General features: G+C 46.4%; 1 protein-coding gene across 3 annotated transcripts in view; it reads right to left on the reverse strand.

Moving 5' to 3' along the window:
• ZFAT (zinc finger and AT-hook domain containing) overlaps positions 1-22,329 on the reverse strand; it is a 1,636,156-nt gene that overhangs the window by 362,415 nt on the left and 1,251,412 nt on the right. For all 3 annotated transcript variants that reach the window (XM_069621667.1, XM_069621669.1, XM_069621668.1), the window contains one exon: positions 19,599-19,737. In XM_069621667.1, the coding sequence (XP_069477768.1) occupies positions 19,599-19,737 (139 nt within the window). The remainder of the gene's footprint in view (positions 1-19,598; positions 19,738-22,329) is intronic.

Genomic DNA, 22,329 nt, shown 5'->3' on the forward strand with positions numbered 1-22,329 from the left:
GGTAACCTTTAATTGTTCCAATCTGGAGCACCAGATCCCTGCACCAACTGCTGAACTTGTTCCAATGGCAGCAGTACAAAGATTTTGTTGCTGGCCTTCTGGCCGAAAGCAAGATCTCCATTACGTCATCCGGGAGGTCCCAATCCTTATAGCTCAACCTCTCAGAAACCATGCGTGAAGGTTGAGTGTCTTGACCACTGGATGGAGAACCTGACCCTCCCCTCATGTGAGAAGGTCCACTCTTTGTGGAAGATGCATTGGAGGGAAGCTGCACATGTCCAGAAGGACCAGTTGCCACGTCCTCCTGGCACAATCCAGGGCAATTAGGATCATGGATTTCCCGAAAGTTCTCAACCTCTTGATCACATGAGGAATGACGGGGACTGGAGTAAACGCGTACAGGAGTGTAAACTCCCAGCCCACTACGAATGCATCCCCCTAGAGCTCCTCTTGCGGGAAATCCACTGGAGCAGACAAGTTTGCACTTCCGGTTGACACTGGTCGCGAACAGATCCACTTGCGGGGTTGCCCAAAGGGTCAAAATCTCTTGAAGGACTTCCTGAGCTAGTTTGCAATGTAGGATTGCACTGCAAAGGGGAAAGAAAGGGGAAAGTAGTGAAACAAGACAGAAGAAAAGACAAAAAGTGTGAGGAGAGGGGTCACAAGTCAGAGTGGTCGCGCAGGGGTAGAGCAAAAGCCTGGCGTTTTTGAAAGTCTCTGACACTGCCCCATGGAAGGAACTTTGTGAACTTTTGTTTGAGACCAGAGGGGGCTAAGCTTTGGGAAGGGAACCCTGAGAGGCCCGCAGAGACATTTTTGAACCTTTGCAGGAGTGCCCTAGACTTAGGGGAAGGGAACCCTGTGAGACCTGATCAGAACTGTGTTTTTGTTTGAAACTGGAAGGATTAAAGCTTGGGGAAGGGACCTCAGCGATCCAGTGCCTTTGTGAACTTTGATTGCTGCAAGAGCCCTACATGTAAGGTACCAAGTGCAACCCTTTTTCTGTTTAACTATCTTTTTTCTGAAGCTAGCAGAACTACACCTGACGGTAAGGCCACCTGACACCAATCGTGGTTTACATTTCTTTTTGAACCACCATTTTTCTTTAATAAGACCCTGGAACACCTTTTGTCTCTGAGTGAGGGCAAGCATAGGTTTTGACAGACAGAATTTGGTTTTAGACTTGTGGACATCGACAGCCCTTAAACATCAGATGGGGGAACAACCACTTTAGAGTTAGGGCCAGGTAGGCATTACACCAACCTAACAAATGTTTCAATAAAGGTTTTCGAACTATTGCTATTGAGTTTGATAACATGCCCGTCTCTCAGTGGTGAACATACAGAAAATCCTAAAGGGGCTTAACAACCAAATTTAAAAGTCAGAGAAGTGAGTACGATACAAAACGGACTGTGAATATTGGCACAAAAGCAAAAACAATGTAAACACTGGGTCTCATAGTACAAAGCCATAAGGACAAACAGAGAGAGGAGGTTCAAAGTCTTGAAAGTGTTTGTGTAATGCTGAGTAATGAGAGAAAATCCCAGGCCAGGTCAATGCCCATGCTACAGGGCAGTTATTTTTAAAATGTATTTACTTAGAATACGCTGGTAACCCACGGGCATCAGGGCGCCCAAAAACACAAAGGTACAAACATAAAAGACTTGACTCAACAAATATTTCCTGGTTGTATTTCAAGGAAATGTATACTTGTGTGACAAGCTAAGTGAAGAGTTGGGCTGAAGGTCTTTGCAATATTGTCCAAGCATAGGGTGCTTTTCAATGAGTTCCAAACCTGTGCTGCTAGTACCGGAAAAGCCCTTCCTAGGAACTTGGCCTTTTTAACTTGAGGGTATTGATCAGACCAAGGTTGGCCGAGCGAAGGAAACGGTTGGGTTCATACAGGGCAATACAGGCTCTCAGGTAGCCTATTGCTTTGCCGTAAAGGCATTTGTGAACAAGGGAAGCAGTCTTGAAATGGATCTGAGCAGAGATAGGAAGCCAGTGTAGTGACTGTCTACTGATCTGCTCGCGTCTCAGAATACCATTAGCAAGGCAAACAGCATTGTTTTTGAGAATCTGCAGTTGTTGTATGCATGTTTTGCTAGCCCCCACCAATAATGCGTATACAACCACTTGTGTATGCTATGTAGAATTGTGGTTCGATTTATGTGTACATAATTATTTAATGTATTCTCTTTATTTAATGTGTTTAGTTTGTCCAAACTTTTAATGATATGTGAGATGTCCTCTAATTGTATATATATCTATACTTGCAGATATTTTTGCTCCTGAAGAAGGGGATAGTCCCCGAAACGCGTAGAGCTTGAAGCTGCAGTTCAAAATTGGGAGCTTATTTCTTTGTCTGGTTTGATTTGTTTTTCATGCTGGCCATATTGGAAGTCAGTTGATAGCTTTTTTCTGTACTTTTATGAAGATATTTTGTTACCTATGTTCTAAATTGACAATTCTTTCTATATATAAAAGTGCAAATGTTATGAAATTTGACTGATTTATTTCAGCTTGTAAGGTGTGCAGGGGATGGGAGTGTCTTTAAGTTTAGACACTTTTTGTTCTAGTTTAGCTCTTGCCAAGGAGCTTTCGATTAGCAAGAGTTTGGTTTTTGCTATGTTTAAGCAGAGCCAATTCTCGGTCATCCAGTGTTCAATGACCTCCTAATGGTATTCAAATTCCTGGAGTCAATGTCATGATCCCCACTGATTTCCACAGAATCAGTTAAGTATTGTCTGCATAATTTGTAAAAGGGATCCCTCAGGTCTCTAGAGGCTTACAAAGGGGTCTGACATATAAATTGAAAAGCATGGGTGAGATGCAAACCCCCTGTGGGACACCACAAAGAATGCAAGCTGATTAGAAGAGGCATAATCCCAGCATACTGAGGATTGTCTATTGGAAAGAAAGGATTTAATCCTGTTTGTGGAATGGAGAGCACAGTTCCCCAGCTCAGATAGGGTGCGGATCAACCGGTCATGGTCCAACAAGTCAAAAGCCATGGACAAATCGAGGAGGCCATGTTTTCCCCTGGTCCACCATCTCAAGCATATTAGTTTGTAAATTGATCGAGGTGCTCTCCGTGCTATGATCAGCTCTGACACCAGATTGTTTGCAGTGAAAAGTGGAGGATAATTCCAGGTATGCTGGCAATTGATTGGTAGCTACTTTGCCCAGGATTTGTAGCAGGAAGTTTGAATTCTTATTGGCATTAGACTTTTTGCATCTTTGGGGTCCAGCCAGCCTTCTTCACCAGAGAGGTGATGGTGACCACTTTAATGACTTCTGAGATGGAGCTATGGTCAAATGAGGAATTCACAAGTCTGTTAAGAAAAGGTGTAAAGATACTTTCATTGTCAAGAACTAGTTTCGCAGGAATTATGTTTAATTGACAGGAGGTGAGGTGCATGGAGGTCAAGATTCTATCCATCTCGAAATTGGTGATATGTTTAAATGAGAATTTTGCTTGTCCTCCTGTATCTCGTACTGTATGAGAATCCTGGGTTTAGGGACCCGAGCTAGTAGCCAATTATTTTTAAATGTTGTTGTGAGCAACTCAGAGTTTGTTTGCAAAGGCCTGCTGTACGTCTTTGCAGTCCTGGTCTGTGGGGCAAATAGGAGGGGTTAGGGTTTTTAGAGGGAGTTGCAGTCTAGCAGAGCTTGCCCATGCCGATTCCACAATTTTTATTTATGATCATACTGGTTGTCTGGCAAAGGTATATCCCATTTTGGGTGACTGCCACACAGCATCCTCTCAACTTTGCCAGTTTGAAGATCACCTAAACTGAAGAGTCACGATTACTTTGAGTTGTTAATTTTTCTTTATTATGTAACTGAATGTTTATTTCTTTTTGTCAACCTTAGATAAATGATTGAAATCTCTCCTGATGAGCCATTGATTTCAAAATGGTGAAACATGTGTCGAGAGTATAGATTGAAATTAAAAATCTTCTTTTTCTGGTATCAAAACATTGTCAGAATGTCACTTGTACTTTGACATATCTATCACTACTAACAAAATCTAATTATCAGATACATATTGCGAGATCAACACTGGCAGTTCTTTTTCAGAGTTTTGGTTGGCGCATAAGAATATTATCCCTCCCTTATTATTAGGAGGGATTAGGGCTTTAGGGCATTCAAGAATGTTCAGGATCTCAGAGTAAGAGACACCGGCAAGGCCACGAGACGGCTGCTGCTGATGAGAACCAGAGAAAGCGTTGGCAAGCCCACGAGAAGGCCGCCACCGGAGAAAGTCAGAGAAAGAGATACTGGTGATGCACCAAGAAGGTTGCGGCCAGAGAACTCCAGAAAGAGACCTGACATGAGGGCGCCCACTGCCACGGCAGCCACCAACCCCTCCCTGGAGTGTAACAGGTACATGGTTTGGGCCCAAGAAAGGGAGTTGGGCGGTAAAGCTCTGCAACGAATATAGGGAAGTACCAGACTCGAAAATATCCGAGAAGAGGCAAAGCATATGGGAATGATAGTCGCCAATCCACGGGCAAACATATAGACGAGCCAGATATTAAATATGAGGAGAAACCCAAACAGGATGTGAACCAAGGGGCTAGATGGCCCAGTAAAGTTCTAACGCAACCAAACCAAGATACGAATAACAAGGTGGGCCAGGAGGTCCACGAGAGAAAGTTGACCATAACACAAAGACAAACGTGAGAGGAGGCATAGTGGCCCTGGAAAGGGGGCTGCCAAGATATATTGTGAGTATTTGGAAAGGTATGGGAAAGGTAACCTTTTTTCTGCATCTGTGAAAATCCAAGTTTGTGGAGGACTAAAAGGGAAACCACCTCATTTGACTTTTATGAACTGAAGCTGCACTGAGTGACTTGTGTGGAAAGGACTATTGGTAAAGTCCCAATACAGAGAACTGAGACAAACATTTATTTTCAAGACTGTCAACCTACAGGTCAAACCTAACAGGCATTACTTTAGATGTCATAGTTTGTGTACAGTGCAAGGTTAGTGAGATAAGGATTCGGATTGAGGACAGACTTTTTATTGACAAAAGGTGGGGAACCGGACCAGTACCGCCCTCAACCGGGATTACAAGCACCTAACGGAAGGTACTCATTTATGTTATCACCTGTTCTTCTTTCATAAATCTTTCCAACTCACTCATGCACATAACATTGGTGTACCCTCAAACCTTTTTCATAAAAATATATCAAATGTTTTATTTATCATATAGTGCAAAAATATTATACAAAAAGAAATCTCCATAAAAACTTTCCAATAAGTTGTCATTTAACCTAACACATTTGGTGAAAGCGATGGGGTGAGCTAGTGAGGCAATTCAGTACGAACGCTCAATGCAAAAAGGCTGTAGAGCTCATCACTTGTCATTGTACAGGTCTAGACCCCCTTTGCTTACAACTTGCACCAGAGACTGCCACCACACAGTATTAAACGTAACAACGAAATCATTGAGTAGTACACTGGATGTGAACATCAACAACAAAAATATCTCAAGCTGGGATGCATCGTCTTAGACCTAAGATCATTTAATTTAAAATGTATTCCACTTAAAGAATTCCCAGGATGAACGGCATGATACTGAGGCTGGTCCCTGGATGAATGGCACGATACTGAGTATGAGAAGAATTAGTTCACCCATGAGGGAGACCAGGGGCGGACATATGTAGTCATCCCAAAGCTTTTGTACACCATAATGATGGCAATTCAGCACACAGGATGCTTTATGGGAGAAAACCCTGTGTGAATTGCCCTGGAAATGTCCTACTAAAAATCAGTGGAGATTATTAAACAGAACCAAACACATAGCAGGATGACACAGAGGTCCTAAGTGCAGTGTCCTGAGAAAAGAAGATTTTCTTCTAAGACATTAGAATTTTAATAGACAAACGTGTGGTGACACTTTTTCGTGGTCCTGATGAAGGCCTACAGATGAATTGAGAGGGCACTCGGTGTTCAGAGTAGACCACGAACAAGAAGGCTGAAACACATCTTTATGTGGAAAATTTTGTACATGAAATGATCTCAGATCTAAGACGCTGCATCCCAGCTTGAGCTATTTTTGCTGTTGGTGTTTGCATCCAGTGTACTACCCAATGATTAAGTTAAGTTTAATACTGTGTTTGCAGTCTCTGGTACAAGTTATAAGCAAAGGGAGTCTAGACCTGTACAATGACAAAAGTGATTAGCTCTACAGCTTTTTTGCATTAAGCATGAATACCTATTTGTCTCACTAAACTCATCACTTTAACCATGTGTGTTTTGTTAAATGACACATCATTGGAAATTTTTTTTGGAGAGGATTTATGTATTTAGTATAATACATTTGGACTGTGTTTGATAAATAAAACATTTTATATATTTTTAAGAAAAAAGGTTTGAACGTACAACAATGTTATGTGCATGAGTGAGTAAGAAAGACTGATGAAAGAGCAACAGGTGAGAACATGATTTAGTACCTTCCGTTAGGTGCTTTATGAAGACAGATGTTTTATGTTGACAAGACATCCTGACGAGCACCTTAGGTTTTCAGTTGTAGGTAGGGACTCTCATTATCACCCATAGATGCCTATCCCAGTCTGCTCCCACCTATCTAACATAACAAATACACCAAGTGCAGACACTCAGACCAAAACGGGACATGTACACACACCAACTCTCAATTCCTACTTTCAACAGAACCAAAGCCGGCGGGTCGAGTTTTGAAGTACTAGCACCAAAATCCTGGAACTCACTGCCACCTAAATTGAGATCGGAAACCTCCCTCATGGCCTTCAGAAAGGCTCTGAAGACCACCTTATTCAAATAAAAGTGCACTTGCCCCACTGTTGCCCTGTAACCTTGGAACACGAGCAATGTCTGTAACTAATCTTTTACTGTATCATCAATATTGTACCTATGTCAAGTGAGTTTTCTGTAACAGCGCCACGATGCCCGAGGGCAGTTCTGCGCTTTAAAAATGCAAATAAATAAAGGGAACATCATCATAGCAATAGAGACATGTAAGGCAGGTTTTTCATTTATGTTAGCAAAAATCATCTGTTTAAATCATGTCCAGCAGTCCGACTCCTATTTCAGGTGCACCAGAGTCTTTAAAAATATAGCAGATCTGAGTATTAGAAAGGGATTCGTATGCTAACTCTGTTGACAAACATATGAGAGAAACAGTCTTAAAGTCAATTAAATTTCAACCGTGTTTTACCAAGCATCGAGAGTTACTTCTGATAATCCTGATAGTCTAGAACAACCCAGCAGAATGAAAGTTTGAATAAATGTATTGCAGGTTCGATCTTCTCCATTCAAATGATGACTCCACCGCGATAGGTGCGTTTTCATGTAGTTAATTTCTTCATATACAATATCAAGTCACAGATTCACAACCACAGTCGTCCACCTACCTGGACAAACTCTCCAGAACCTTCCCACGTACCAAGGTTCTTTCATGCTAAACACAACATAATGCCAAAAGTCAGTTCTGACATGGCTACCAGATGCATGCAGGGAAAAAGACGAAAGATCTATTTAAAGTAATGTCAAAAAAGTAAGAGTATACCATGCTAAGCCATCAGTTCATTAAGATGAAGAGTGCGGGGCAAAGAGATCAAATGAATAGTTGTGTCCAAGTGTGTATCTGAGAACACAAAGTGTCAGTTTGTCCTCAAAGGTTGATGCATGTTCTGAATCCATTTATTGACATCTCAAAGTTGAAATCAAGAGCAGCAAGATTGAAGAAACTAAGTGTGATACATAACGACAGGTTTGTTGGGAAAATAAAGTGCAATCATGAAGATAATGCAAGAGAACTTGCTATGCAACAGTTACATTTGTAAAACACATAGAAAGTTAAATCTGACCAATTAATTTGATCTATTCTAACCACTGTTGAACCAAGAAATATCTTAGAAGAAATAAGAATCTGTATTAAATCTAGTGAGTTCATATCATGAAAGGAACAAGTTACTTACCTGTAACTGTTGTTCTCCAGCATGGGTCTGGCATGGACTCACATGCTCATGAATATTCCCCGTCATCAGGCCGGGAATCCTTGGTATAGAAAAAATCAGTATCAGTTTCATTTCTGATCTGTCTTTCTTAGTAGTAACTAATCACTGGTCTCTGGGTCATACTGCCCCCAGCCAAGGACTGCCCTCTCCCTAAGCCCCGCCTCTGGCTGCCATCCTCAGATTTGGTAGCAAGTAAAGTGGCAGTATGACCAAGTGAAGAGCCGCAGAGGGGTAGGCAGGAGAGTTCGCATGTGAATCCATGCCAGACCCATGCTGGAGAACAACAGTTATAGGTAAGTAACTTGTTCCTTCTCCAGCATGGGGTCCGGCATGGATTCACATGCTCATGAATATAAGAATACATAGAAGTATACACATGCACAATCACGGGAGGTGGCAACAGGCTCAACATTAAGCAGTACAAAAAACCCAACATTAAGCATCTCTTACCTCCTCACCAGGCTCACCTTAAGCGAACAGGTTGCGCAGCACTGCTTGGCCGACCCTGAACTCCTCCCTGGAGTCCCGATCGACGCAGTAGAATCTCGTGAAGTTGTGTGTCGACCTCCACGTCGCAGCCCTGCAGATGTCGAGCAGGGGCACACCAGATAGGAACGCCGTGGTAGCAGAAATCGCTCTGGTCGAGTGGGCTCTCGGACGGCCGGGCAGCTGTCGGTTTGCCAACCGGTGACAGTGCATGATGCAGCCGGAGAGCCATCTGGAAATGGAAGCCTTTGAGAGAGCCTTTTCTTGATTCACAGGTCCAAAGTTTACAAACAGCTGTGATGTCTTCCGAAAACTCTTTGTGCGGTCCACGTAGAACTTCAGCGCTCTAGCTACGTCCAGCGAGTGCAGAGTCCTCTCAGCCGGCGACGAAGGTGACGGGAAGAAAACTGGCAACACCAAGGGTTCGTTGAGGTGGAAGTCCGACGGCACCTTGGGCATGAAGGAGGGGTGCGTCCTCAGCACCACCCTCGTGTCGTGGAAAGTCAAGTATGGTGGCTTGCAAGATAGGGCCTGGATCTCTCCCACTCATCGTGCGGAGGGGATGGCCATGAGAAATGCTGTCTTCCACGACAGAAACTTCAACGGCGCCGAATGCATAGGCTCAAATGGGGCCCCCATGAGCCTACCTAGTCAGCTCCCACGCCAGGGGAGGGGCCTTCACCGGCGGGAATGATCGGAACAATCCTTTCATAAATTCCTTCACCAGCCGATGAGACCACAAGGACGCCCGTCCTGTAGTTCTGTTGTATCGTGAGATGGCGGCCAGATGTATCTTGATGGAAGCGTGAGCTAGTCCAACCTTGGCCAACGACAGTAGGTACGGCAATACTTAAAGGGCCGTAATCCGCAGAGGGTTAATCTTCTGTGCACGGCACCAGACAGAGAACCTCTTCCATTTATGTCCGTAGCACTTGAGAGTTGATGACGCCCTGGCCTTTGCAAGAACCTCTCTGCAGTCGGCTGGGATGTCGTACCCTCCAAACTCTAGTGCTGCAGGAGACAGGCCTGCAAGTTCAGCTACTCTGGGTTGTGATGAAGAATGGCACCTCCTTCTCTGGAGAGAAGATCTGCATCCGTCGGCAGCTTGACTGGTGTGGACGCTGGCAAGTCCAGAAGGTACGGGAACCAGATCTGTCTCGGCTACGCCGGTGCGACGAGGATCATCCTGCACCGGTACCTCTTGAGCTGGTTGATGAGCCGGAGCAGCAACGGCAACGGAGGGAACGCATAAAGAAATAGGCTGTCCCAGGGGAAAGAGAAAGCATCGCCCATGCTCCTCGGCTGGAGGAACCTGCTGGCGAACCTCTGGCACTTGGAGTTCGTCGCCGTCGCGAAGAGATCGATCTGGGTTTCTCCCCATCGTCGGAAGAGTCGATCCACTTGATCTTGGCGTAGTTCCCACTCGTGGCACGAGCGCAGTTCTCTTCTGAGTGAGTCGGTGATGGTGTTTTTTATTCCTGCCAGATGAAAAGGCACCAGAAACATCCCTTGGGCGACGGCCCAATGCCACAGATCCTGGGCTTCCTTGGATAGGGCAGGGGATCTGGTTCCGCCCTGCTTCCGGATGTAGAACATCGTGGTGGTGTTGTCGGTGTAGATCCCCACCACCTAGCCCTTGAGGGACGAAAGAAAAGACCTGAGGGCCCAGAACACTTCCCGGAGCTCCAAGATGTTGATGTGGAGTGACTTCTCCTCCGGGAGCCAAAGGCCTCTCGCGTGAAGATCTCCGGAGTGCGCTCCCCAACCTTCCAGGGAGGCATCCGTCGTCACCGTCACCTGGTGAGCTGGGGTCTGAAAGTCCGTGCCCGCCGACAGACGAGAGCGGGTACCCCACCACCGGATCGCCTGATGGAACGTCTCGTTGAGTGGGATCCTGTCCTCGAAGCTGCCCGTTGACTGGACCCAGCGGGCGTGGAGGAACTCTTGTAAGGGGCGCATACGAAGTCTGCAAAGGCGCACCAGATAAATGCATTAGGACATCATCCCGAGGAGGGATTTGATAGATCTTACCCTGGCCATGTCCGTGGCCAGCAGACGCTGCACCTTGCCCAGAATGGCCCTGGTCCTTTCCTCCGACAGCGAGGCCAGCCGCGCCACTGTGTCGAGCTTGGCTCCCAGAAACAGGGCGACTTGCAACGGGACCAGGTGGGATTTTGGAAAGTTGATGGAGAACCCCAGGTCCGTGAGCAGCTGGACGGTCTTCGCAGTGTGCTCCACGGCGAGCTCCCTTGTCTTTGCCCGGATGAGCCAGTCGTCCAGGTAGGGGTAGACGTGGATCCCCTGCAGGCGCAGCCACCGGTGAGAGGACCTTGGTGAACACCCTGGGTGCCGACTTCAATCCGAACGGGAGGGCCTTGAACTGGTAGTGCCTTCCTTGGACCACGAACCTGAGGAACTTTCGGTGTCTTTTTAGAATGGGGATGTGGAAGCTCGCATCCTCCAAGTCCAACGACGACAGGAAATCGCCCTCCTCCAGCTGTCCCAGCACGTGCTGGAGGGTGACCATCCGGAACTTCTGTGCCTTGATGTACTTTTTCAGTCGTCGCAGGTCCAGGATGGGACGCCATCCTCCCGTCTTCTTCTTTACGAGGAAGTACCTTGAGTAAACTCCGGAGCCCCAAAGCCTCTTTGGGACGAGCTCGATGGCACCTTTCTTGAGCATCGCCCTTACTTCCAACAGTAGTTGAGGAGACGTGAATTTCCTTCCTGGCCACGGGTGGAACGCGAGGGCACTTCCTCTGGAACTCGAGGGCGTGCCCTTGGGCCAGGGCGTCCAGCACCCAACGGTCAGTGGAGATGGACTCCCACATGCTGATGAACCTTGTCAGCCGGCCTCCCACCGGGGTGCTTCGGCGGGGCCCGAACCCACGGTCGGTTCAATCTTGTTTGGAGGCCGCCTTGCCTCCTTGACCTCCCTGTTGACGACGGGCACCACCTGAATTGCCGCGTCCCCTGTAGGCCTCCTGAGACGAAGATCTTGCCAGATCCCTTGGAGGCACCTTGTCCCAGTGCCCGGGCAGTCTCCGTGTCTGTCTTGATAGCCTAAATGGACTCATCAACCGCCTTCCCAAACAGGTTGTTCCCGTTGAAGGGCATGTCCAAAACCTTGGTTTGTACGTCCTGGCGGAAATCCGTCGCCTTGTGCCATCCTCGTCGTCTCAGGCAAACGCTGTTGCCCAACTGACGGAAACTGGTGTCAGCGATGTCCGTTGCCACCGTGATGGCATGGCCCAAAGCAATCTCACCTTCCAGTAAGATTTCAAGGGCCTCAGCCCTTTTGGCGTCCGGAAGGAAGCCCAATAGAGGGGCGATTTTGAACCACAACTCCCTGTCGTAGCGGGCTACGATAGCCAGGGCGTAGGCCGCCTTGATAGTCCTCTTCTTATGCGGTGGACTTTCCAAAGGTCCCGGCTCCGGTTCCCCCGTCAGGTCTGGCTCAGGTACCTCCGTCGGGGGAGGGGCAACCTTGTCCTTGTCCTTATCTCCGGGCATAAGGACTGAATCGCTGACAAAATGGCCGCCGAAGTGTCCTGCGGCACCGGAAACGACGGGCGCAAGGGCTCTTGAGGAACCTTGTCGGCGACACCGTTGCTCTCGTCGTCGCCCTCTTCGGGATCCCTCCCGATGGGCTAGGCCTCCTCCACGACTTCGATGAGCTCTTCTTCAGAGGTCATGTCCGTATCCACGATGGCCACCTGTCCCTCCCCCCTCCTTTTCCAACGGAGACTTCGTGGGGGTCTTCTCGATGGGTCTGAAAGACTACTCCCTCCACGGTGGCAGGGAGACTCTGGATCCTGAGGTCGCCTCCACTGGCGTAGCCTCCACAGGCTGAGCCAGGGCCGCTGCGACATCCTCAATCGAAATCTTCGATATCGACCAGGGCCTCTCCAGAAGCTTCTCCGGGTTCTCGGACTTCCTCTTACCCGAGCCAGAGCGTTGGCTCGTGGTTGATGGCGCCGGGGAGGATGCGCCCTGCCTGGCAGCCAAGGAGCCCGACTGTTCGGCGCTCCCGGTGCCCGCGGACTCGCGGTGCTTGGCCTTTTGTTGGGTCCCGTCGCCGGGGCGCCCTCACAGGACTTAGAAGACCGCTCCGACTTCTTCTTCTTCTCGCCTGACGGGCTCTTACCTTCCAGCCAGTTGGCAAGACGGAGGTGGCGATCCTTCATGGTCTGCTCCGACATGTTCCCACAAAACGCACAGTCCTTCTCCACGTGCGTCTTGTCCTCATGGAGACATTAGAGGCATAACGAATGCTCGTCCTCCTTGAACACATTCTGAAGCTGGCATCCAAGGCAGGTCCTGAACAGCTTCCCGGGCGTCGAGCTTCCTTTCTCCTGGGCCATGCCCGGGGTAGGCCTCGGAACTTCTGGAATACTCCAAAAGCGTAACTCGCCGAAATCTTCACCCTTGAGGGGCGTAGAAAACTCCGAAACGGGTCCCCGTTGCTCAGATGTAGAAACGGTGGAGCTTGAGGCTCTATTTAACCGAAAAATGAGAAAAATCTCCTGAAAAAGCGTGAAAACTCAGCAAAAGCTCGAGAGCTACAGCACGAGGACTCCCAACATTTGAACGTGTGGTAAAAATCTGAGGATGGCTGCCAGAGGCGGGGCTTAGGGAGAGGGCAGTCATTGGCTGGGGGCAGTATGACCCAGAGCCCAGTGATTGGTTACTACTAAGAAAGACAGATCAGAAACAAAACTGATACTGTGTTTTTCTATATCGAGGATTCCCGGCCTGATGACGCGGAATATTCATGAGCATGTGAATCCATGCCAGACCCCATGCTGGAGAAACAGGGAACTTGTACTGAAGGCACTCATACACAGATCCAAAATACCACCAATCAAGGAAAAGAAAGAAAGGTGGGTAATTAAAGCCTGTTGGATACAAATGTGCAGACAATCTGTGAAAGCAAAATACCTGCTATAAATAGTCTTAGAACAACAGAGGCTAAATTTAAAGACACTTATGTTATCCATTTTTGTACAAAGTACAGTGCAATTTACGCCAAAAGGCAGGATGGTGGTAAAAAGACTTCAAGAGCAGAAAGCAGCAGCTAGGCCAGAAATATCATAATAATAGAGTGTTTAAACAACGGCGAAACTGCAGATGAACAGTGGACCGCAGAGCAAGCTGAAGGGCATTCCAAAATTTGGCGCTGCCACTGAGAAAGCCCGGCCACCAATCCAAAAATATCAGAATCTAGGGACAGAGATGAGCAATCGGCCCCTAGAACGGAGAAGACGATAGGGAACATAGAGGCAGAACTTAAGTTGTATATATTTGGGCCCCACACCATGAAATGCCCTGTGAAGTAAGCCCAAGAATTTTAAATGCATGCGCTTGGCCACTAAAAGCCAGTGAAGAGGAGACAGAACCGGAGAGATGATCCCTAAAAGGAGAGCCAGTGGCCAGCCGAGTTGCAGAATTCTGAAGGATCTGCAGCCAGCGTTTCAAAATTGCAGGTTGTGCCAGGCACAGAGAGTTGCAATAGTCGACACGACTTAAAACTAAGGCTGCGACTACAGGGGCACTCAGATGCTGAGGGATAAGCCACAGGATCTTTCTCAAGATCTTCAGCTGGAAATTACCAGACTGGCAGACTGTGCCAATCTGAGCTGCTATAGAAAGGGACGCAGAGATTTTAACACCCACGTTTTTAACTGTGGAACAGAAAAGGATGAGGTTTAATGGCCGAGGGCCCGAAAGAAGAGGTTGACAGGGAGGACAATGAAACGGGGCCCACCTCTGGCTTGCCCCCATTCGATGTGAGCCAATAATCGCTCATCCAGCTCCCCACGGTGCCCAGGCAGTCCGTTAACAGAGCTGCATAGGATTAATGCGCCAGATCAAGACAAACTATGATCAGGGAATTGTCTGTGTAAGAATAACAGCGGAAACCGTGGGAGCGGAATAGCGCAACAAGGGACTGGATGTAGAAGTTAAACAAGGTGTGAGTACGGGCAGAGCCTTGCGGAATACCGCTTTCCAAGCCAGAGGGTACAGAGCAGAAAGAAGGGAGGGATAGACACAGAGCGATTGTAGAGAAAAGAACAAAATCAGGACAGGATCCCACCAGAAATCCCAGCATCAGAGAGCCAGCTTAGCAGGATGGGAGTGGTCGATGGTATCAAAGGTAGCTGATAGTTCTAAAGGAATCAATGCTGCCACTCCACCCTGATCAGAAATACATGCCAGGTCATCCAGCACAGGCACAAATACAGTTTCGGTGCCCCGTCTTGGCCGGAAACCTGATTGAAATGCATCAAAAAGACTTGTATCTTTGCAAAACCTGTCTAACAGCAGAGCAATCAGAGACTCCAGCAGCTTCATGAGGAAGGGGAGGAGCGATATCGGTTGGAAATTAGCTGGAATCGATGAATCTAGGGAAAGCTTCTTAAGCAAGGGAATGCCCGGGGCATATTTGAGCTCAGTAGTAATCTCACCCATAGAGCAGGCCAGAGATGCTGGTTTTTCAGGGCAGCAAATTCAGCCAAGAAAATAGTTTTGAGGAAATGGAAATGTGATGAGGGACCGACCTTTTTAGAGTGGATTGAGGATTTAAGACAGGTTTCCAGAATTGAGAAGGTTATTCTCCACAGAAACAAAAAAATGAAATTGTTTGATGACATGTGGGGTAGATTCTTGGATGAGTTGTAATGATATTTTAGATTGATTTATATTACGTAGGGTAGGGGATGGTGGTATGTGGAAAGATAACTTGTGATGAATTCTATATTTATAGTGTTGATGAATCTAAAGCTCTGTATGTTTTTATGTAAATTTCAATAAACTTAATAATGGAAGGAAATTAGCTGGAATCGATGAATCTAGGGAAAGCTTCTTAAGCAGGGGAATGCCCGGGGCATGTTTGAGCTCAGTAGTAATCTCACCCATAGAGCACGACAGATTGATAGCAGAGGCAACATAGGTCTTGAGAAGGAGGAATAGAGGCCTGAGAAGATACATTAGAGGACAGAGAGCGGACCACATTAAACAGTTCTTAAGGTTGGTTGATCCTTCCCGTGGTCAAGGTATAGCATAAGCTAAAAGGATGAAGAGGATGCCTCTCTCCTCCTTAGCACTTTATCACAATGTTCATAAATTTCAGCTTGTACCTTACTCGCTACCTTTTCAAAGGTTCCATGTCATTTCATGGCGGTATGATTTTTCGCAGGGTTTTTTACTACGATTTTATTTTCGAAAAAAAAACATTGAATGTTTTATTTTTTTTCCCGTGACGAAAGGACGTCGTACCCTACTCAAATACTGTGACGATGAAGAGAGCTCCATTGATGATGATGATCAGGTGGGTACAGGTCTCAGACTCGCCTTTTTATCACACACAGTTCCAAAATGGATGCCTGGTTCAGTATTCTGCCAGGTATCCTCTGCAGGTCCCAGACCCCTTTGTATTGGCTTTTCCAATTCACTTCTCGCGGGTCCCAGACCCTTGCGTATTAGCTTTTCCACTGTACTTCTTTAGGGTCCTAGACACCTTTATGTATAAACAGTGCATATGGATCCCAGTCCGATTTCGCTTCTGTTGGGTCCCAGACCCTTGGTCGGTGGCTTCTCTCACCCCCTTCATTCCTTTCTGGTTTCTCTTGCTCCCTCTGACCCTGTCGGCACCCGCCGTACCTTAGATTCTAGTGCGTCCCAGTTCCGTCCTTGTCGGGTCTCGTGTAACTGTTACTGGCCGCTTAGCGTCTCTGTTGGTCTCTGCTTCCCTCATCGGGATTTGCAGTCCTCTCAGTCCCCCCCCACTGATTAATTCGGACACCAAGACACACTGGAGTCTCAGAAGCCAAACTTCCAGCCGGGACTGTCCTGGCGAGCAGCAACCAACTCCCGTGCCCGATCCACCTGGCTCTCCTCTCCAATTTGGCGTACTGTTCTCCAGCTCCTTGGTGAAAGGATCAACCACCATGTTTGAACTTTCCTCTTCTATTTCAATTGTCGCTCATCCAATAGGAGACTGCAAAAGACTAGAATGTTACTCATAGTTGGTGAAAGTGATCTTCATACTTCTGCAGATCCTCCTCATCACAGTGTCGCCTTCCAGAGTTTGTAATACATCTGTTATCTTTTTCATCTCAGTGTTTTCTAAACTAATGGACTGGCAAAAACACATAGCGATACTAAGGGAGTGGACACAGGGATGATTCTGTGATGGTGTGGTAAGAGTAGGAGGGTTATGGGGATACCATGTTCTCTCCAGGACCTTCCATCTCCCACAGGGGGAACCCCTCTCCATGGAATCCTCCCACTGAGCAGCACCCCCAGGGGGACTGTTGGGTAGCAGCCTTACCGCCCTGGCCCCATGAGAAGGGACGACTGCTGAAGATTTGTTACAGAAGCCAAAGGAAAAGCTATACATCAGTAAACATCCTGAAAATCAGTAAAATTGTTTATAATACCTAACAGATTCATAATTTGTAATTTGATAGAGGAAAGACAGTCGTTAATATAGACATGATAAAAATGTTATGTGGGAGTAATCCTTAGTTCCAAATCGCTTAAATAGAGTTCATTGTTGATGGTAGTTATCCATAGTTCTCTTCAAAAGGCTTTAGATAAAAGTCTGCAAGTTACTGGATCACAGCTAACATTGCAGGATACAATAGTGAGTTATTTCATGGACATAACTTTCCAAAGTAGAAGTAGTCTGATAAATTATGTGGATTGTTTAGCCCCACAAATCAACAGGTGGGGCCATTCAGTGAACTGTCCAATGTTATTTTTGGTGAACTCGCAGTCAAGTTTCTCTCCGTTATCAGGCCGCGCCTTTAATGGAAGTTCAAATGAAGCAGTAGTGGTGTTCTTATATAAATGCTGGTTGCTACAGTTCATAAAGTTGGCTGACTATCGTGAAAAGGTCCTGCTGTCATGATGCCTACCCCCAGGCATCCGGACCAAGCCCATCCAGCTAGGGGCTATCTGGGTTCAGTCCTGGCGCCATAGGCGCCAGGCTCATAGTAGGAATCAGTCCTGGCGCCTAAGGCGCCAGGCTCATAGTCATGACTTACCTCAGGCAGACCATGCTGCAAATGACTCCAATCCAACATGAAGCCTGAAAGGGACTATTTTTCTACAGGGACTATTTTTTATAAGGTGTGGTTCTAGGGACTTCTTACCTGGGACTACTTTTGAGGTTATTTAAACCACACCCGACCAGCAACACACGCTTCGCGTTATTCAGCATCCAGCAGCGTAACACTCACCGTGCCTGCAGCCTGCATCCAGTCTTCTGCCACGCCCGCCTCGAATCCGGAGCTCCTAAAACAAAGAGGAAAGAAAGGGACAAGGTTAGAAAACAAACTTATTTCTATTCCACACCTGATTCTGGATCCATCTTGTCTCCGGACCTGTAAAGAACATCATTTCTGCACGCGCCGCACCTCCAGCTGGAGCACCATGCCATACTCACCAGTCTTCACAGCATCCTTCGGGTCGGCGCTTCCTCCATCATTTCTTCGCCGAACTTCGGCACCTAGGAGACAAAAGAAAACCACAACGTGAGCCGAGGGAACAAACAAATATAATTCTTACCACCATAGACTTACCTGATTTACCACCGGAGGCATCCTTTTGTGACTCTCCATATTTTCACGTGCCACATCTGTAAAGAGAGACAAAACAACACGTTTTCCTCATGCAACATTTACCGGACAGCCCCGGGTAATACAGACTACCTGAGCGCCACCAGCTGCCACAAGAGCATCTTTTCAGCTGCAAGACAAGAAAGGAAGGGGGGAATAAGAGTGCACATCGGACATGTTGAACTCTATGAACTTAATGCTTACTGGTCCTCACCAGGAACCTCAGAGTCAATACTCTCCGAACTCTCCCGAGCATTCAAACCAGTGAAGTAACTGGAATCGACGTGCCCATGCAAATCCACGCAGGATGGAGAGCTCATCTTTCAAGAATATAAAGTGAGATTGCTGTGACGGCATTTCGGAGGTGATTAGTTGGGGAGGACTGTGGGGATGCCATCACTTGAATCCACAAGTGGCTAAATCCATCTCTCCACTTGCAGGAGAATATTTCTACGGGTTAAGCAGACAAGATTAGGAGGGCAGATCCAGTCAGTCATCGCTGCACTACGCATCACGTGGGTGGAGACCGCAGCTGTCCGGGTCCGACCGACGCCCCTGTGTGAGCTAGGTGAGCGTAACCCCCTGCCTACATTTTGAAATCTGGCACTCAGATTTTAGTCAGATGTTGTAACAAGGTTGAGGTCTCCAGAAAGTTCTTAGCACGGTAGAAGCAAAACGTTACGAGCAAACTCTCTTAACGGGTTCTCAGCAATCCCAGTGGCAAATGTGGAGATCTACAGAGACTGTTTGTGGGACAGTGATAAAGCAGGCCGGCCACAAGAGGCTTTACCCAATATTAATAATAAAATGGCTGCATATCAACCATTCGACCCCATAAAACCAATAGTGCAGAACGGAAAAAAGTGTGCATTTGGCACACCCTGAGAGGCATGAGGTCTCCTCTGGGCACATCCAGAATTGGGTCCCGTCAATGAGGACTTACATGAGGACTCATAGAAAATGTTGGGTTATCCTGTCAAGATATGATTTTCAACAAACATATGAATAAGAAGAACTATATAAAACTCCTCTAGTTGTGATGTCAGTGAAAACGTACTGAGCCAGGACAAGAACCTAATTGGCTACATTCAGCCCATGAAGGCCATACTCAACTCAGATTCCATTTCCTAACAGAGAACTGCATGTTGCAAAAACAAAAGGCTACTCTTCTAAACACTGCACACATTTATTAACTTTAAAGACACCCATTTACACTTTCAAAAAGATGAACTGTATTATAATTTTGGTTCCTATTGAAAAACCTGCCTCCATTAAGTACACTTGCTGTGTTACTTTGAGGTTCAATGCCTATTCATAGCACTTGGCCCACAGCCTTTATATGGCTTAAACCGCTAGCTGTGGATGCGTTATTCAGAATTACACACCTTTGCTATATACCAACATTACATCTATAAAAAAAGGCTTAATATACTAACTAATGAAAGAAACATTTGACCGTTATGTATATAGATAGCCTTACCCTGCTGGATAATATTCTCCATTGAAAGCTCTTCTGCTTCAGCATTGACACATTCTTCATTCGGGTGCTTTTTGTTGTAATGTCTTTTCAACGAGCCTGCTATATTGCATGAATAGTGGCAACGGGCACAACGGAAAGGCTAAGAAGAATGGACATACAGCAACAGCTTAATAGGGCAATAACATTTTTTCAGAAAATATGCAGATATTGATACTGAAAGAATGCCAAAGTGCTTCTGGTCTAAGTTTTTGTGAATGTCGCCCATGTAATCCTATCTTTGCAGCTAATATATTTAGTCACGATACCTACTTACGATGTTGAATCAAGATGGCCGATGGTTAGTAATTGCATGGAGCTTCTCAGCACAGCAACACATATCCAATCCACAATCAACCTTAAAAGCATACTGTTCACCAGAAACACGCAAATAACCTGCAGCAGTTCACTTTCACTAGAATGAACATGTAGAATTTGCATAACCATAAAAATAAGGATAAGAACTAAGGGTTTATCTAAATTGGCATCATAAATCTCTTGGGTCAAGGTCATATGACATACGTTACTTACCGTAATCGCATTTCTGGTGCTTGTATCTGCTTAGATCCACATGTTGTGCATTTAGTCTGACATCTAGTGGTAATCGCATAGTATTGCATCTTTTCTTTGAAGACCAAAAAGGGTTGTCGACCTGGGTGTGTTTGTAACACTATGCCTAATGTGACATGTAGTGTACCCATGATCCCTCACATGTCGAGGTCCCCCTGGTTGTTTTTTGTGCTGCCATGAGGGAGTCTGAAGAGAATGCGTGACTGAGTACAGAAGGACAGAAAGGTGTAAGATGTCTATGTTACTTCAACTACAAGAGGGGAGGGAGGGTGGGTGGAAGTGAATCTAAGCAGATACAATCACTAGAAATGCTATTACGGTAAAGTGTGTGTCTTCCGATACTTGTGATTCGGCTTACAATCTCATGCTGTGCATAGACTAGTGAGCAGTAGCAGGAGATGGAGGTGGGATATCTCCAAGCAATAATGTTGTGTAAAGGTGTGAACAGAACTCCAGGTAAGCTGCCTTGCAAATAGCATCTAGAGGAATATTTGCAATGAAAGTTCTAGTAGCTCCTGTGCGTGGAGTAGAATGTGCTCTAGGCGTAAAAGGTAAAGCTCTATTTGACAGGGTAACACATTTGGATACATTTAACAATCGATTTAGAGATTGCCCACTTAGAGACAGGATCCCATTCTCTACCAGTGGCAATGAAGACAAAGAATGTATCTGTCTTCCCAAGTGGTTTTGTTTTATTAAGATGATGCATCACTGCCATCCTAATATCAAGTGCATGAAGGCTTCTTTCAGCTGAATTAGTAGGATTTTGAAAGAAAGATGGAACCTCTATGGACTGGTTTACACAGAACTTGGCGATGAATTTAGGTGCAAAGTGTGGATGTGTGTGCAAAACCACTTTGTCCTTATGAATCGTAACAAATGGGTCTTGTACTGAGAGTGCCGGCAGTTCACTTACCCTTCTAGTAGAAGTAATGGGCAACAGTAAAGCAGTCTTACAGGTGAGAGCCTTAAGACTAGCTTTTTGCATTAGTTCAAAAGGAGGGCCCATAAGTTTAGTAAGGATGAAATTCAAGTCCCATCCGTGAGCTGGATTAGAAATAGGACGGTGAAGTCTTTTCACCACTTCCATGAAAGCCTCGATTACAGGGACTTTCCAACAGGAAACCTTGCTTTGAGAGATGGTGTAAGCAGAACGTTCAGCAAGGTGGAACTTAAGTGAGTTAAAAACTACTCCTGAATCTAAGAGGTGAGTTAGGTAAAGGAATGTGTGTATGGGTGAACTATCAATTGGGTTGATGTTACAAGTACCACACCAAATGACACAACCTCTAAATTTACTGGAATATCAGTGTTGACACAACCAGTGGCTGCTACTTGGTTTACGTGCCTCACTAAGAATGTCCATATATCTTTGATGCAGTTGTAGATGCTCGAACTCTATGACTTCAGGAGCCAAGCAGCCAAGTTGAGAGTTTGACGGCATGGGTGCAGTGTTGTCCCCTGATCCTGGGACAGCATGTTTTAGGGGCAAGGCAGTTTCACTGGAGGGCAAAGTGAAATTCTCATGGGATGGGAGAACCACTATTGACAAGCCAATATTGGTGCTATCAGGATTAGTGTAACTGTTGTTCCAGGTTCATCTTGTGAATTATCCTGTTGAGTAGAGGGGTTGGGGGAATCGCATAAGCACATTTCCCTGAGCTCGTTCCCCTTGGACATCTTTTGGGGATACCTGGAGGCGCAGTTTGGGCATTGAGCATTCTCCAGTTTTGCAAAGAGGCCAATGTCTGGATGCCCTCATTCTACAGTTACAAAGACGTTGTGCATAATGTGTTTGTGTGAACGCCACTCATGTTCTACGGGTAGCTGAACATCTCTTCTGAGCACATCTGCAAGAAGACTGTTCCCCTGGAGCGTGTTTTGACAGGAGGAACATGTTGTGTTTGAGTGCCCACTTCCAAATGCTTTGTGCCAGTTCTAGCCCCTCTGCCACCCACATCTTCCTTGGATCCTCTGCCTCCTCCTCTCTCTACCTCCCAGGCTCCTCTGCCACTACCACTTGGAACCCCTGTCCCCTCCACTGAAGTCCTTCAAAAGTGGAAACCTGCTCCACACTGCTACTCCAAACTGTTGCTCTGCTGTCAAACACTCCTCTGACATATGC

Source organism: Ambystoma mexicanum, chromosome 5q, assembly GCF_040938575.1.
Source record: "Ambystoma mexicanum isolate Mex_15411 chromosome 5q, UKY_AmexF1_1, whole genome shotgun sequence".
Classification (NCBI taxonomy): Eukaryota; Metazoa; Chordata; class Amphibia; order Caudata; family Ambystomatidae; genus Ambystoma; species Ambystoma mexicanum.